We start from the raw sequence: 17,079 nt of genomic DNA, 5'->3' as shown, positions 1-17,079 counted from the left end.
CCACTATGCCCAGGAGGGAGTGTCTTTTTTTCTTTTGAAACATCTTAAGTCAGTCAGATAATTGGATGAGGGAGTTCTTGGCTCAATGTTTTGGTGCTTGAGTCTGGCTTTGTAGCACCATGATGGTCTTGAACTCACAATCTTCTGTCTCAGCCTCCTGAATGCAGGGATTATGGGCAGGTGTTACCTGTGCGCCTGGCTAGGTTGTTTTTCAGTGTTTTTCATAACAGGTAAAGCAAAGAAGTTAGAAGTCTAAAACTGAAGTCTAGTATTAAGGACAAAGGTAAGTTGCTAGATATCAGTTAATACTCCAGGCTGGCCATCATATAAACTCAAAGAAATGGCCTGCAGGTCAGTTTCCAGTGTAGTTTTTGGTGGGACCACTTTTTAGTTCACAAAGTGCCTTCTTCACATGACAAAGGGCAAATGAGGTTAGCACAGAGGACCGCCCAGATTTCACCTCCAAAAACCATTACCTGAAGGCCTAAGAGTTTAGGAGACACAGGCATCTCAATACTAACAACAACACTTTAGTAAATGCTGTGCCCCATTTCCACTTCCTTTATGAGACAGGATTATCAAACTTCCAGGTGGATAAACCAGTCATAGTAGGACATTAAAGAACCTTTGACAGCCTAAAATTTTGAGCAAAGCTCCTGATCCTAGAAATGGCCTAAATAGCTTTCTCTGCTCATTTAGTTATGTCTGGGCTTGGCATCTTGTTTAACAAGAGGACGTATCATCAGGCCGTTTGAATCTCCTAGGCTTCTGTACTTAAAGGTTAGCAAATTAGTGCATTTTTCAAAGGTGTCTAAAATTAGGACTCTGGCTTGCTTCCATTTGCATTGAACATTAAAACTGGAATGGGAAGACAGAAAGCAGCTTTCAGTAGACTTGAAATATTCAAGGTAAAAAGTTGTTTATATTAGATCTATTGACTCCTCAGCTGTGGACAAACAGGAAATCTGTATCTTGGTTTCTATAACTTCCCACTAAAATTAGAACTGTATCCTTGTAGGAGCTGGTTCCAGGGCTGGAGTTTGGGACAAAGAAAAGTTCTGTGATTTATCTGTGGAAATGATGAAGAAATTACATATTATGGATAGTGGAAAGGGCCCAATACCATGTTGATGGCTAGTAAATGTGACAAGGGGCACAGAATGCTGAAAAACCTTGAGGGGTAATTTGAAAAATGTTTTGTTAACCATCAAGATTGGCTGGGGCCAGAGACAATGAAACAATTGAGAGCTCTTTAGTTGCTCTTCCAGCACTCATATGACAGCCCAACAGTAGCTAATCCCAGGGGAATCACCTCTTCTGGCCTCCACAGACATTTCATACAAGTAATACAGATATACATTCGAGCAAAACAGCTATAGACATAAGGTTGAAAAAAATTTTTCAAAAAAATTTGCTTGGTTGGGCACTAAAATTCATAATTCAAGGGGAAAAAAGGGGGGCATTTTCATAGTTTGCCTTCAATCACTAGTATTAAGTACACATTGCAGAAATCAAAATTAGCTTTAGAAGCAGATGGCATGTGCTTCTGGATATTTACCTGAAGGGTGCAAAGTCAATCTAAGCAAAATTTTTGAGATAGAACATGGAACAGAAATAGAACATGGATGGGATGTTATGTTGGAAGCTTGGTAATGGTGCGATAAAATAGCTTAACCAGTAACATCCATCACCACCAAATCCTTTACTTTTAACAGAGGCCCAAGTACCAAAGGGCAAAAATAAATCCTGTGTGCAACAAATGCAAACAGTTCAGTAAATATGTACAAATGTACAAACAGAAAAATGTGGCAATACCAGCCGGATGTGGTGGTGCATGCCTTTACTCCCAGGACTCAGGGAGGCAGAGGCAGGTTAACTGTGAATTTGAGGCCAGCCTAGTTGACAAAGCAAGTCCTGGACAGCTAAGGCTACACCAAGAAACCCTGTCTCAAAAAACAAAAGTGGCAAAACCCTTAATGTGTCATACCACAACTTTCCTAAATTATTTTGGGACAAAAATGAGTGAATTGTCTAATGTGCTCAACAGTCTAACAGATGATTTTTAAGAGACCAGATCCTCTACTTACAGGAGCCTGAGCAAATTTCTTGGCTCATGCTATACAGGAATGCTTGGTCTTAAGAAACCTTTAAAATGTTGTCAAATTGAGTCTACCTACTAATCAGAAAACATGTAAAAGTGTCCTTTCAAAGTAAGGTGTTTTTTTTTGTTGTTTTTTGTTTTAATGAAATGGGCAGGAAACTACTTAAGTTGACTTTTTGTCTTAGGTTGTTGTACTTAAAATTGCCAATTCTTTTCTTCTGAATAAACAAAGTGACCAGAGACACGGGATAAAAAAGTTATCACTGCAAATTTTGTATATTCATATGAATAGCCAGGAAGCTTTCACCTATTTTATTTAGGTTTCATTTTTTTCCAAATTCCAACCAAAAGCTAAATACAAATGGAAACCAGTAAGCACTAGTTTTACTCCGAAGGAGTAGGATCATTCCGATTTACTCCAATAAAAGTATGCAACCCTTAAGCAAAGCTTTTCTTCATTTAAAAAAAAAAAAAAACAAAACAAAAAATAAAAATTAAAAAAAAAACTATACAGTAGTCTTTCCTTATGTTCATTGCACAAATGAGTTCTGCTTTCAGAACTTGACACTCTGTAGTTTTTACAATGTAAGATCCCCACTTTTAATTTTTTTTTCTATTCCAAACACTCAACTTCTTTAGGATGGTGTAGAAACCAGTATTTCTGCAAAGTTCACTGGATTTTTTATTTGTAATTAAAATTTCTAACACCAAAAAACAAAACAAAAACCAAAAAGTCCTCTACTTATGATGGTTTTTGCAGCTATGAATGTTCCTCGGTTTTGTAGCTGCGTTAGCCACACCAGACTCCAGATCTGCTTTAATGTGTAAATGCATCTGCACACAGCAGAGTACTCTAGAACAGCAACTCGGGGAAAGAGATCTGGGAAAAAATACATGTACTAATGAGTACCAAGAAAACAAACATGGCCCAGTGCACATGAGGCAGAAATACCTCAATGAGATGCTTTTTTCATTAAGATTTCTTTCCCATGGTTGTAATTTTTTTGTAACAACCATTCTGGTTATTACAAAGAATCTGACAGTGCTCTGGAACAACGGTGATTATAGCAAAGCTATTAAGTTTTTAAGTGTTATTTATACCTGTTACATTCACTCTCACCCTCAATACTGATGACAGATGTCAGAGGCAAAAACCAGCACAAACATGAAGACCACAACACTGAGCATCACCTGTGCTTTCAGATACATTAAGCATTTCAGTGTACAATAGTCCTTCCTTCACATTTTAGTAAGATGCCGATGCAGTGCAGCAACCTGCAAAGCACCTTCTTTCACACAGTCCGTGCAGAAGACATCTAATTTTTTTTTAAAGTTCTGTGATACAAATGATTAAAATAAATCCAGGATGAACAAGTTTCAAAATGCATAGTGTTCTGTGCATGAGTCCATTTTCTTTAAACTCTGAAAGAAAAGTGGTAAGAAAACAAGAAAAGAAAATCGCTGCTGCATTCTCTGGTCTTCTCTATTCTGCTGGTCAATGCTCTTATTTACTCTGGCATGTAAGGACGGAGGTGATCCTCTATGGTGCCAACTGCCCAGTGGGTGAGCTGTTCCTGTGGCAGGTAGAGGCAGATGCTGCATAACTTGAAGATGGTGGCTTTGTTTTTTGGAGTCTAGAAGGAAACAAAGTTTTAATAATTTTAAACTGTCAACAATTCAAGGCCTATGGCACTGTAATAAAGTGTATGTAGCAAGAGATATGTAGCCATGCAGGATATGGGAGAAAAATAGAAGATATTTAAAATAGGGGGCTGAAGAGATGGCTCAGGAGATAAAAACACTGCTCCTCCAGAGGTCCTGAGTTCAATTCCCAGCAATCACATGGTGGCTCATAACCATCTACATTGGAATCTGATACCCTCTTCTGACATGTAGACCTACATCCGATAGAGCACTCATACATCAAATAAATAAAGTATTTTTCAAAAGAAGTTTAAAATAAATGCATAGAGAATTTTTGCATTATTTTAAGATTAAAACACTGTAGAAGTCAACAGAATTGTCCTGTGTCCCAAATTCCACCCCTGAAATCAGTTCTTCCAACAAAAACACACAAGTTCCCTCTAATGGGAAATCAAGATCTGGATTTCCTGTTTGCTCCTGGATCTCGTTTCTAATATAGACAACCAACAAACTTTTTTTTTTTTTTAAAGGGTTTATCTGTGTAGCCCCGGATGTCCTAGAACTCTCTATGTAGACCAGGCTGTCCCTAAACTCACACCACAGAGATCCACTTGCCAGGATTAAAGGCATGCACCACCTCCGCCTAGCTTCAACCAACTTTTAATTTGACAAAATTTCCAAGTTCACTTAAAGCTGCTTCCTGTCTTTCGACTCTATTCTTGATGGTCACTGCAACCCAGATGCAGAAATCAAGTTAAGAGTCCTGAACCCTTTAAGAGCTTTGAGAAACACACTTAGTCTTTCCTATACAGTAGAGTCTGAGAAACTGAAAGGGGCTCACGGTATGCTTTCAATGCTATTGATTGAATCACAGGCCTTAACATGCTAGACCAAGTTTCAATTAAAATGTCACAAAAGCATGAGGAAGGAAGCTGGTGTGGAACACAACACTTGGGAGGTATATGGTGGTAGATCTTTCTCTATATATATTTAGAGGCCAGCCTGCCTGGTCTATGCAGAGACGCTGTCTCAAAAACAGGCAAGATTTTATATGTTACAAAAACCATTTTGAGTATGATTTGCCCAATTCAACACCAGGCAGAAATATTCTCTGAAGCCAAGATCTACTCAGCCTATCTACCCACAGCAGCAAGACCTGTAACACAGATTTGAGTCACACAGCTGTACTGTACTGAATGCCTCTCAGCACACACTGTCTCTTTAGATTAAAATAATAGTCGTAATAATAATAATAATAATGATTTTGTTTTGTTTCTTGAGACAGGGTTTCTCTGTGTAGCCTTGGCTCTCCTGGACTGACTTTGTAGACCAGGCTGGACTTGAACTCCCAGAGATCCATATGCCTCTGGAGCCACTCCCATCCCCTCAAGGTGCACACCACTGCGACTGACTTAAAAACCATATTTTTATCAACCAAAGTAGAACAGGAAATAAGATTCTATTTTTAATTAGCTCCCAGGTAATGATCGGGAATAGAGTCTGAGCACTTCTCTTAACTTGAAATTAGCTCCCTCAGAATTTCTTACCTGCAAATGCTGTCTGTCAATGAAGAGAAACACTGACTGGTTAGGATTGTTGACAACAATTCCTGTCTTGTCCTTGCGGCTCAGTACATGCAGAAACTGTTTCTCATAGTCACCGTGATGAAATTCAAATTTGGCCTAATTGCAAAATACATTTTATGAGATACAATTACATTGCACTGCTTAACCATCATTTACTGCTTCCACATGCACATTTGTGCTGACCAGTATAGAGCCACACAAGGGGACCTATATTTAATTAAAACAATGTATGATGCAAAACTCATTTTAAGAAAATCAAACAAAAATAAATGCAGTTCTTGTCAGGCATAGGAGCTCATGCCTATTATTCCAACAATCAGGAGGCTGAGACAGAAGAACAGGATAGACAACATTGTCTCAAAACAAACAAACAAAAAAACAAGCAAAACCTGACACAAAAAAATCTCCAGTTAACACTAGTCACATTCCAAACTCCCAAATCACATCCAGTTTAAACTCTTGTTACAAAGGACATGTTCTTCCATTACAGAAAATTCTATTAGTAGCACTCCAACATAATTTGGTGATCTTTAATACTTTTTTAACTTTTTGAAACTTAAGCTTCCTCAACATATATTAAGGCTCTAACTCACTGCATCAGACAGTTAAACAGGAAATGCAAACCTAATGGATCCAATGAACTGCAAAGCCCTCAATGAGCAACACAGTCCCAGTTCTACAAATGGGCTTCTGAAAATATAAATAAACCCTTTGAAAAAAATTGTAATGGGTATCAAAAAACACCAAAGTTACTATTATCAAGGCTCATCTTTCCACATGTCTAAGGGCAGTAGAAGAGAGCAAATGCTGGGCAAAAAAGAGAATTCAAAAAATCTTTAACATCTTTTCAGATAATTCAGAACTGTAAATTGTTAGTCCATTTACTTTGAAAAATTTCTACTACTAACAGTAGGCAATATTACTGAAAAATTTTGAGTGTGTGCTATTTAGGTTTTACTTTCCCACCCCTCTCCCACCGCTGCCATGGTACTAGGGAAAGAACCTAGTGCCTTGTCAATGCTGGGCTCTTTTGAGTTGTACTATTCATCTCTCCCGTAACTCTCCTGTGGCACTAGGGACGAGTCCAAGCTGTGCACATGGTGGGTGCTCCACTAAGCTGTGTGACCACTGCTCTCTGGCACACACCTTTAATCCCATCACTTCAGGAGAGAGAAGCAGGTGGATTTCTAAGAGCTTCCAGTGACCCAATGATACATAAGATCTTGTCTCAAACAAAATCTACCCCCCCCAAAAAAACCAAAACCCTCCACATATATGGATGATGGATGGCTCTCCTAATACAGGCAGCCAGTAATTAAAATGAAAAAGTAGTTGGAGATTCACAATTCACTTCCATAGCATTTCAAATTATATCCTATTGAATTTCTTCTTGGGAAAGAAGTGTTCCACACCAAATAAAACTTGCATAAGGAAGATATAAAGGAATTCTCTAAAATAATTAAATACTCCAATGAAAAAAGGGCAAATATGTTTAATACTACCTCTCAGCACCTCACTGTGCTAAGAAACACACATTCACAGCCATTACTTCCCACTAAATATCACTATACCTGTACTCAGTTTAGAAGTTTCAAATTTTTTATTTTAAAAAAGTCTATGAAAGGAATGGAGAGAGCTCAGTAGCTGCTGCACCCACATGGCAGCTCATACCTCTTGGTAACTCTACTGACAATACACCAATGAACATTAAAAAAAAAAAAATTTAAAGTCTGTAAGATAAAATATATTTTTTCTTTTTTTCATTTCCTCTATATTTAAATCCTCTCAATTCCTACTGTTTTTAAAATGGGTGATGCAGAGTTAGTTTACGAAGAGCGTTTCCAAGTAAGGAGTGGGCCACCGCTAGGAAGGTCAGCTTATGGCCTCATTTAGGTTAGAGCATGAACCAACCAACTACTTATCTTCAACATCCCAAACTGAAATGTGAGAAAACTAAAAATCCTATCAGGACTGAATAAATATAGACTCCTCACCCATGTATTTCTAAGACAATACAGTGTGCATAACACTATTTATGTGGCTGTTTATCGGGTGTTATAAGCAATTTAGAGGTGATCCACAGTACACAGACGTTTACATGCAAGTACTATGCTGTTTTACCTAAACTGAGCATATGCAGGTCTTTAAGCTCATCCCCTTAAGTTATGTAACACAGGAATGCGTTTTAAATTACTTAAGAGTATGAAATTAGTGCCACATTACTAGCTTATTTACTTTAGGTGAGCTATAAAATTAGCAGTTATTACAAGTACATCATAATCTAGAAGGTTCTAGAATTCAAGGAACTTTTCATAGAAGGTAGTGAGTTCTGAAGATAATTGAGTTACAAGTATAAACTTGTATCTTGTTCATTTTATACCTTATTTTTCCTTTTATTAAATTCTGTTTTTTGTATATAGCTGTCTTGCCTGCATGTATGTGCCCACATACCAGGTCTGGTCTATGTCTGGTATCCTTAGAGGTCAGAAGATGTCACCTGAAGTGGAGGGTTACAGAGGGTTGCAAGCCACCATGTGGGGGTTGGAAATTAAACCCAGTCCAATATAAGAGCAGCCAGTGTTCTTAAGCTCTGAGCCAGCCCTCTAGCCTCTTGCTTTTAGGGAAGAGTTTAGCCTGTCTTATGTTTGTCTTGACTACTCTTAACTGAATGACCCTAAGCCCATTATTCCTCTGTCTCGTTTCTTTCTGCAAAAGGTCCACATACAGTTATCACTAGCACCTAGATTAAACATATATATGTAGGGAAAAGAGTAATACACTGTAAGCACTGTAGAACTAAGGTATAAGCTGTGTTTTCAGAATCTTTGCATTCCCACTTTCATTCCTTTTATATTGAGCTTACACATTCTATTCTGTAGCACAGTGTTTCTCAACCTTGCTTATGCTGTGACTCTTTAATATAGTTCACGTTGTGGTGACACACAAAATACTTTGTGCTACTTATTTTGCTGCTATTATGAATCTAATGTAAGTAGTTGACATGCAGGATATCTGACATGCAACTCTGTGGGGATTGCAACCCACAGGCTGAGAACCACTGCTCTAACACATCCACAGCTATTAGGCATCAGTCATCAAATAATAACAATAATTCTTTTTACCAATATTTAATCTTCGGACTTTTCTTTTTGCTTGTTAAGAACTTACTACTCTAACATCCATCCAGAAAAAGGAGGAGTAACTTATTTGAGATACTTAACAATTTTATTACCATAGGGCAGGTGATATATACCAACCTAATACCCTATTATCATACACAAACCAATAGAAAGATAAAATCGTAAGTTAAAATTTTTTTGAATGACAATTTTCATATTCCCAACAATAAGGTATTCAACATTTAGTTCTGTATATTTAATTAAACTAGGGCCATATATATCATTACTTTTCTAATTTTAAAATAAGAATATTCATTGTAGAAAATTACGGTTAAGTACATATACAATATCCACTAGACCTACAACTAACTAATTTAGCATTTTAGACTTCCTTCGCCTTTCTTCTGTGTTCAAAATATATTACAAACAAAACTAGGAACACTGCATAGTCAAATGTCTTTAATATGCCAAATGGCAGTTAGAAGTCAGCAAAGAGGGATGGGGCTGTAGCCTCAGATACACGAGACCTGGGTTCCATGTTCAGCTAGTATAAACCAGGCACAGAGCCAGAAGAATCAGTAGGTTCAAGGTCATCCTGGATACAAAGGCAATTCTAGGTCAGTCTGGACAACATGAGATTTTGTCAGGGAGATAAAAGTCTACAAGTAATTAACAAAAGTTATTTACAAACCAGTGATTAAGGGATTTTGTAATTCTAATGTTTTCCTTTCTTACAATTAGACAGGAAAAATTTATAAAATAACTATTAGAAGCATATTCCCAACAATTTCAATTTAAGCCCAATTACACTTGTTACTGAAGTGTTCACTATGTTATTTAGAACAAAATACCTGAACAGGCCTAAAAGGTTCATCAGATTCCTTCCACCTAGAAAACAGGAGACAAACAATTTTCTCAATATCATTCCGAGGCCAAAGAATGAAATCCATCTCCTGAGTACAGCCAATTACATCCTAGAAAATGACAAAAAAAAAAAAAAATTTTTTTTTTTTAGTTTTAAAGAAGCAAAGTGGTAACAAAAGGTCCAAGTTATAGGGTTTGCCTCAGTGCAAAAGGTCAAAATTTTTTCGACTTCCTACCTTCAGGGGTAATAAACTGCATACAATCTAATTCTAACTCTAATGTTAACTTTTATATTGTAGAATCCAGTCATTTAGCACCAAGTTCCTCACATAGAAAAGACCTAACTTCCTCAGTATGTGACTAAATTACAGCTAAAGTTATTAGTGCCTATGGCTTTACTTCCATCTTTTAAACCAAATGATTCTAACAAAAATGTTCCAAAACTTCTACCAACCACTCTTATTACATGGAGTATTTTGATGTTAGGCAACTACTTTTCTCCATTCCTGTTTCCAGCATAGTATGTCATGTAACTGTTTCCTAAGGGCAATGCACTTCTACCAGAGCAGGATATTTCCTCTGCTTTAATTAATTTTGAATTATGCACCAGATTAACTTGTGTAATACCCTGTAAGGTTGGCCGTAATACATTTTCTTTAATAGTTTTCTTATTACAAGGGGGTATGTTCTCCCCTCAGAAAGAGAAATCCAGTAAACAGTAGTATATTAGTCACAGTAATCATATACATTATCAATCCATCTAAGCAAAGTGACCCATGCATTTATTGGAAATCAATCTTTATAATGGGATACATCTACATACTTTTTCTAGCTAAGAATGATCTAGAGGCTAAAACATTAAACATCTGAGGTCTCTAAGCAAAAAGATAGTTAACTACCCATTTTCAGGTAGTTAAAACCTGCACACTTTTAATTCACACAAACTCATTTCCTAAGCCAAGACTTCCAGAACTTACCCTTCTCATAGACTGGTATCGAGGAGCATGGAGCTGTACCACATCCTTCTGTAGAAGCTCTATAGAACTTTCCAAGGAATAGCTGGAATCTCGCACACCTTTCAGAATATTTTCTTCATAATTATTTGTCATGACTGGTATAACCTCAGACACTTCAAAAAGTGCTGACTTCTTCTTCTAAAAGAAAAAAATTGAGTGATACATTATTGATACACTTTCATTAAACTGGTTCTACAGACAACTAAATAAAAATCTCACTATTTTAAAACACACAAGTATTTAAACAAATTATTTTATTCCAGAAATGGCGTCAAGTTCAATGACCTTTTCTGATTATCTGACTACAAATATCAGTTGTTTATAATAAAAGGAGAAAAATGTACAGGAAGATTGTTTCCAAATAAGGTAAGATCAAGTGTTCATTCATTACCAATGTAACTTATAAAACTCTATACCACAAAACGTATTTGATAACACTTGATAACACTTTGAGCTTGGACTCAGAACCTTCAACTAAAATACAATCAGATCTTATCAATTTTGTCCTCATGTTAAAAAACAAGCACACAAAAACCCAGAAAATGTGAAAGTAACTCATCCACAGAATACTTTTAATATAAACTACTCTGGAACCACTTTGCAATGCTCCTATTCTAACAGATGAAAGTTCTCAAACACAAAAAATTTAAGATTGGGGTGATAACCATAGAAAACTTCCAAAAAATACTAAAGAGATATCATGTAAAAATTACATTTCTGATTGGAAGCAGACCACCTTCAGTGAAAAAGTCAAGATTGCACTTCCTTTATTCATAACTCACTCTTATGTCAAACAGCCCTGTTGACAAACAAATGTCCATCTTGAATTGAAAAGAATATGGCTTTCATCAAATTTTCCTTGACTTTCACAACTCAAATTCAAAAGATTTAATCTCCAACACACCCTCACACACACCCCAATGTCCTCTTAGGTAATTTTTAATTTATAAAAAAAAACAGCAATGCTAACAAAAATTTACCATTTCAGTATTTAATTGATCCTAAAAACTGAAGTGTGTACTGTTTCATTAACTATATCTTAAGAATGACACCTACATTAAGACTTGAATAACACCTGAACAGGCTAAATTTAAATATAAACATTTGATCCCTAAGTAACACTTAAGACATCCTACTTAATAACTTTACTAAGTTCCCTCTTCTGTTGCACATAAAGTTTTATTCAGTCTGATGTCAAGGAAAGCGTATTCTACCAAGCCTTAGAATTAAGTATTTCAAAATCAATTAATATAGAAGGGCCCTCCATTTTCTTCAAGGACTCAATTCACAGAATCACCCCTAAGGGCAAAAAACAAAGGAGTCTAGTATTCATAAACAGTGAAGTAACAAATATACACTTACAAAAATCACTTGTGCTAATTCACAGTAAGAACTTTAAATTACCTTCTCCTTGAAAACAAAGGCAATATACATCTTGAAGTCAAACTGGTCAGCTAGAGATTCTTTTTTCTTTCTAAGCTGAGCACGTAGTCTGTTCAGAGCTTGTTTCTTCCGGGAGTTTGGGTCCCCCATTTTGAAATACAGGTGGTACTAAAGCCTTTGGAAATTGTCACTAAACTATGGGCACTTTTTCTTAAGACTCAAGTACAACAGAAACAAGTCATTTTTTCCTGCTAATATGATTGAATAGCTAAAATCACAACTGTAACCCCCAAACTGCTCCTTCTGGCAATATTAGCAGACTGTCATACCACAGGGTCAAGAAACAAAAGTTGCTGTCCAGTCATGTTTGGACAATAATGTTTGGGGGTTAGATGGGAAAGGGGAAGGGAAGGAAAGAAAGAGGAGGAAAAAAAAACTTGGAACTAACTTTCTGGAAAACACATTTGGCTAAACTGCCAAAATAAAAGGCATTGAGGGGAAAATGAAATATCTATCATCAGGATTTAGGTGTGCAATAAAACACAGCTGACACCAGTCCAATCCTTGAAATCCATCCGGATTTTTCCCCCTTTTCAGAAAAGGGATTAAGAAAAGGAAAAAGGAGGGAAATTGTGATGTTGCTTCCCAAAGAAAAAAAAAAAAAAAAAGAAAAAAGAAAAAGAAAACCACCAAAACAGGGTAGGTGAATGAAACTGAAATCCCCAGTTGGATTTTACCCAGCCAGATCCATGGCTGTAGTACCTGATTAATTCTTAGTTATTTCAGATTTCACTACTGCTATGTACTGTCAGTGCTTTGCTATTGATTACACTTGGTGGTGAGCAAAGAGAAAAGTGCAAAATCAGCAGAGAAAGGGGAGAGGTACAGGGCTTCCCTGCAATCAACTACAGTGTATACCGGGGGCGGACAGCTGTTGCCCAAAGGAGTCATAAGAAAAAACAGCGGAGTCATTACCAACTTCCCCATCACCCACGTTTTCACCCTCAGGCGGCCGCGAACGCTGCTGCCAAGGAGAACCATGATGGCAGAGGGAAAGGGGGTCTATTAAACGGTATTAATAGTTATTCCGGCTCTGTGATTAGCCCTAATTAATGCCCGGGATCCAAGCACCCTCAGCCCTGAGGTGGGTTCTACATTCCCCGGGGAGCCCTCTGTATAAATTTGACCCCGTTCAGGTTCGGGATGGTGGGGAGTTCGATTATCTTCGTGTGAGCATGGCTGAGGCAAAAGTGGCGGGTTCTCCCACGTCCCCAGGCCGGGCCCCGGGATCACCTGCCTTCTACCCCCAGGTCCCACCCCCACCCCTCGCCTTCAGCGGCAGCGACTCACTCGCACCACGGGAGACACTGGATCACTCGGGTTCTCACTCATTTCACCGTGGAAACAATTCCCGCCCGGGCAGAGGAGGTGGGAAGAGTTAAGTGGGAAGGATCAGTTGGGAGGGGAAAAGAAGAAAAATAATCGTGTTAATAGTTACTTCTTAAAGGAAGCCCACCCTCCCACCCCCCAAAAAAAGAATGAGGCTCCCGGGTTCTGGATTCGCTTTTCCCGTTCAATAGCCCATGTTTCCCGAGTGGGGGCGGCTGGGTGGTTTCCCCGAAGGGGGCAGAGGCCGGGATCGAGGCGGCAGGGCGGGGTCCCCGCGGAGAGGAGAGCGGGGCTCGCAGGCCGACCGTCGGCGGGCCGTCTAGCCGCAGCCTGCGGGCGGAGCGGCGGCTGCGGAGGAGGAGGCGGCGGCGGCGGCGGGGGCGCTGCTCGTGGCGCGGGCGGGAGCCATGTCAAGAGAACACGACGGGCCGGCGGAGCCCCTCCATGGCCGCCGCGCTGCGCTCTGTGGCCGGGCCGCGCGCGCTGCTGCCGCCGCTCAGCCCCCACCTGGGCCCCATAGTCGGGCTCGGCGCCCCGGGCGGCGACGGAGGGAAGGACGCGGCGCGGGGAGGGGACGGCGAGGGAGGAGGAGGAGGAGAGCGCGCGGGAGGAGGCGGGGAGGGGAGCCCTGCGCTACGGCCTGTCCGCGGAGGGGGTGGGGGGACCCGGCAAAGTTGGCTCAGTTCAAGCGTCGGCTCCGCGGCCTACTCCGCCCGGCAGTCCGCTTCAGGAAGACAGTCCGAGAGAGCGCCCCGGCGGGTGGGGTGGGGGAAAAAAAAAAAAAAGAGGCCGAAGCGGAGGAGGACGGGCGTCCGCGGGGCCGCAGCCTCGTCTCCTCCCCGCACCGGAGTGGCTGCAGAAGCGGCGGGTGGCCTCGGGAACCTCCCGGGTCCGGGGCTCAGGCGCGTTTGAGGAAGGGACCCAAGAACAAACAACTTAAAATGGCAGCGACGGCCGCTGCGTCACCCGCCCCTCGGCGGCACCGCCCCGCGCGCTCTGCGCATGCGCGCAGCCGGGACGCTACCATTTCGGCAAGAGCGGGGGGGGAGGCGGGGAAGGAAGCGTGACGGCGTTTCCGGTCACGGAGGCGGAAAGCCGAAAATCAACAACGCGTGGCACACAGAACCCTTTACGGATTGTGGGCGGCCTCGAGCTGAAGGTTTAGCTGTGGTCCCTCCTTCTCTACGGGGAGTTTGAGAATGCATCCCCCCTCCCAATCGATAGACACCTAAGGCGTGGAGAGGGGCTCCCGCCACTCCCTCCGCCCCTCCCTCAGCGGTGTCCGGGTCTCTGGCTCCGGCCCGCGACACGCCCTCCTCACGTCACAAACCACGCCCCCTACGTCCTCCCTGACGCGGTGTGGAGCTGCCTCCTCGCTCTGCTCCGTAGCTCCAGGAGGACTTGGTGTTCCTCCAGCGCAGCGGTTCTCAGCCTGGGGGTCGGGACCCCTCTGGAACCCAGCGACCGTGGGTCGCTTAAGACCGCCGAAAACCATACTTAACATTAAGTTCTCAACAGCGGCGAGATTGCAGTTAGGAAGTGGCAACGGAGATTTTATGGTTGGGGGTTCAGCACAACACCAGGAACGGTATTAAGGGGTCGCAACCACGGGAGGGTAGAGGACCACCACTGTTGCGGAGAATTCCCAGAAGCCGGAAAGCATGGGCGCTGGCAGGGGCGGTCACCCTGGGAAGAAGCCGGCGGTACTGAGGATGACTGCGGGGCGGTGTTAGGTTCGCTTCATCCGTAGGGGTCGGACGGTGGGTAACTTGCCACGACGCAGAAGGCATTTCGAGGCCTGGAACGGAACTCGCGTTAGTCGTGTGGCTCTACCCTTACCCCTTTTCCTGCGCCGGGGAGAACGAACCTCAGGCTTTGAGCCAGAGACGCCCTCTCTGCGTTGTTGTTGGGGATCCGGAGAGGCAGCGGAACTCGACACGTGATTCCCCATCCCGGCGAACAGGGTCCCCGAGGACCCGAGACCTACATCCCGGCCTCTGGCTCTCCGTCCTCAGCAGTAAAGAGGACACTAGAAAATTTATCTCCGAATCACGTCGTCCTTGGCCCCAAAGAGCACTGACTCGGTTTCTGAGAGCCCCGGTGTGATCAAAACTAAGTTATGTAATCAATCAGCGAAGGTCGATACACGTGGAGGAAAGCCTGTGCGCTCCATTCTTGGCTACTCAGTTGAAATTTTACAAGTCTAGTTAAATAGCTCCATTTCACTTCGTGGACTCAAGATGTACTAACAATAATCGTCCTTTAAACGCCAAAGAAATTACTAGGGCCCTGTTAGGATTGTGCAGCGGAGTTACAAATCACGCCACGCAACTGGTTCCACGTGGGAGGTTTTATTAAGGGAAGGGGGAGGAGGCCACAGAGACTGTATCTGGACAGGGTAGGAGAGAGAAAAGGAAAGGGAGAGAAAGACCTGGTGGGGGGAGGGGCAGGAGAGAGGAAGATAGCAAAAGAGCAAGAAGGCAAAAGTGATGGGTTTGTCCTAGGTGCTACTACCTGGCAGGTGATACATGATGACATCATAGGTTGCTAGGCAACCCAGAAACCGGCTGCCTAAATACTAACAGGCCCATTCTTTAATGTGAGTTTTCCAAAACCACAGATAAGATTCTTGATCTTTCCAAATTATTTGCAACCTTAAAACTTGAGTCAGCCATAGTGGCTGCAACTCAGGAGGCTGAAGCAGGATTGCTGTGACTTCAAGGTGACTCTCCTTGATAAATTCAAGGCTAGCCTGGAACACCTCAGAAACCTCCACTACTACCACCACCACTACAACAGAAGATTCATCGATACATAGACCCAGTCTGGAGCCAAGGAGGCTGACACAGGGATATTGCTACAAGTTCAAAGTCAGCCTACTCTATATAACATGTTCCTGGCCAATCAAGGTTATATAGTAGGACCCATTGGGGAAAAAAAAGGCTGAACGATGACTCAGTCCTTGAGTTGGATCACAGGTCCCACCAGTGGGAGGTCCTATGACCTCCACCTACTGGCCCTGTTATGAGTAAACACACAACTACATACAATAATGTGATTTTCAACTAAAATCATGTATGTGATTAAGCTTGCAACACTCCTTTGCTGATTTATCCTCACAATCACCTAGCTGAAAAGCTCACATGGGTAAGACTATTTCAGAGTTAATTGTATTAATAAGAATATATGAATACATGATCATTTTCATGAAAGAATTTAAAGACCTTTCATAGAAATGAACACGTTACCCTTAATCTCTTTAATGTATGCATTCTAATGGTATTTGAGGTGTTTTTGTTTGTTTGTTTTGTAGAGTAACCAGCACATTCTCTCCACAAGGAAACCTACTACCATTTATTAGTCATTCCTCTGCCTGCCCAGCCCTAGGAAACCAATTTCTAGTGTTTCTTTAAATTTGCCCTTTCCAGAATTTCATGTAAATGGAATGCAGTATATAATGATGTTTTGTGATTAGTTTCTTAACATGATTTAAAAAAAGAAAGATGTGTGTATGTGCATGCACATGGGAGCAGCTGCCCATGGAAAACAGGGATGTCATGTTCCCTGGAGCTGGAATTATAGACGATTGTTTGCCTCCACACACTCCACACAGAGTTCAGTGCTGGGAACTGAACTCTGATCCTCTGTAAAAGTAGTACACACTTTCCCTGAGCCACCTTTTTTTTTTTTAAGATCTATTTATAATTTACAAATATTTAACTTCTTTTGCTGATGAATAATACTTCATTCCAAGGCAGGTATTCTATTTTTGCCTGCTCTTTATCTGTTGAACATTAAAATTGTTTCTGCCTTTTCCTATTATAATGCTATTATGAACACTTGCTTAAAAGTTTGTATACATATGGCTTTTCAGATTCTCCTGGTTAGTAACCTTGGAGTAGAATTTCTGGGTCATGTACTTACTGGCCATTTTTCTGTCCTTTTTTTTGGAAAGAATATATCTACAGAGATTTTTT

The 17,079-nt window shown here is 41.1% G+C and overlaps 1 protein-coding gene across 3 annotated transcripts; it reads right to left on the bottom strand.

Annotated features, from left to right (window-relative positions):
• Window positions 1–2,371: 2,371 nt before the first annotated feature.
• Window positions 2,372–15,139, bottom strand: C19H6orf62 (chromosome 19 C6orf62 homolog). Of its 3 annotated transcripts, none has more exons than XM_060372373.1 (5): window positions 14,970–15,139; window positions 10,292–10,468; window positions 9,302–9,424; window positions 5,293–5,427; window positions 2,372–3,735 (listed from the first exon to the last, which is right to left on the bottom strand). In XM_060372373.1, the coding sequence occupies exons 1-5, from the start codon at window positions 15,051–15,053 to the stop codon at window positions 3,610–3,612; spliced, it is 645 nt and encodes a 214-aa protein (XP_060228356.1). In that variant the 5' UTR covers window positions 15,054–15,139; the 3' UTR covers window positions 2,372–3,609. The 3 variants fall into 3 exon arrangements, with proteins under 3 accessions (XP_060228356.1, XP_021497066.1, XP_021497067.1); XM_021641391.2 differs by lacking the exon at window positions 14,970–15,139 and adding an exon at window positions 11,735–13,299; XM_021641392.2 differs by lacking the exon at window positions 14,970–15,139 and adding an exon at window positions 13,064–13,299.
• Between the last annotated feature and the right edge of the window lie 1,940 nt (window positions 15,140–17,079).

The sequence above is a fragment of the Meriones unguiculatus genome, chromosome 19, assembly GCF_030254825.1.
Source record: "Meriones unguiculatus strain TT.TT164.6M chromosome 19, Bangor_MerUng_6.1, whole genome shotgun sequence".
Taxonomy (NCBI): Eukaryota; Metazoa; Chordata; class Mammalia; order Rodentia; family Muridae; genus Meriones; species Meriones unguiculatus.
This window is presented reverse-complemented; position numbering and strand designations above follow the sequence as displayed.

What these genes read in the sequence shown, in the direction of transcription:
- C19H6orf62 (XM_021641391.2), bottom strand. Translation starts at nt 11,863, where the DNA reads ATGGGGGACCCAAACTCCCGGAAGAAACAAGCTCTGAACAGACTACGT. An exon ending in GATACCAGTCTATGAGAAGG is followed by an intron (nt 9,425 to 10,291) that starts GTAAGTTCTGGA and finishes GTCATTTTCTAG; the next exon opens with GATGTAATTGGCTGTACTCA. An exon ending in TTGACAGACAGCATTTGCAG is followed by an intron (nt 3,736 to 5,292) that starts GTAAGAAATTCT and finishes GTTTCCTTCTAG; the next exon opens with ACTCCAAAAAACAAAGCCAC.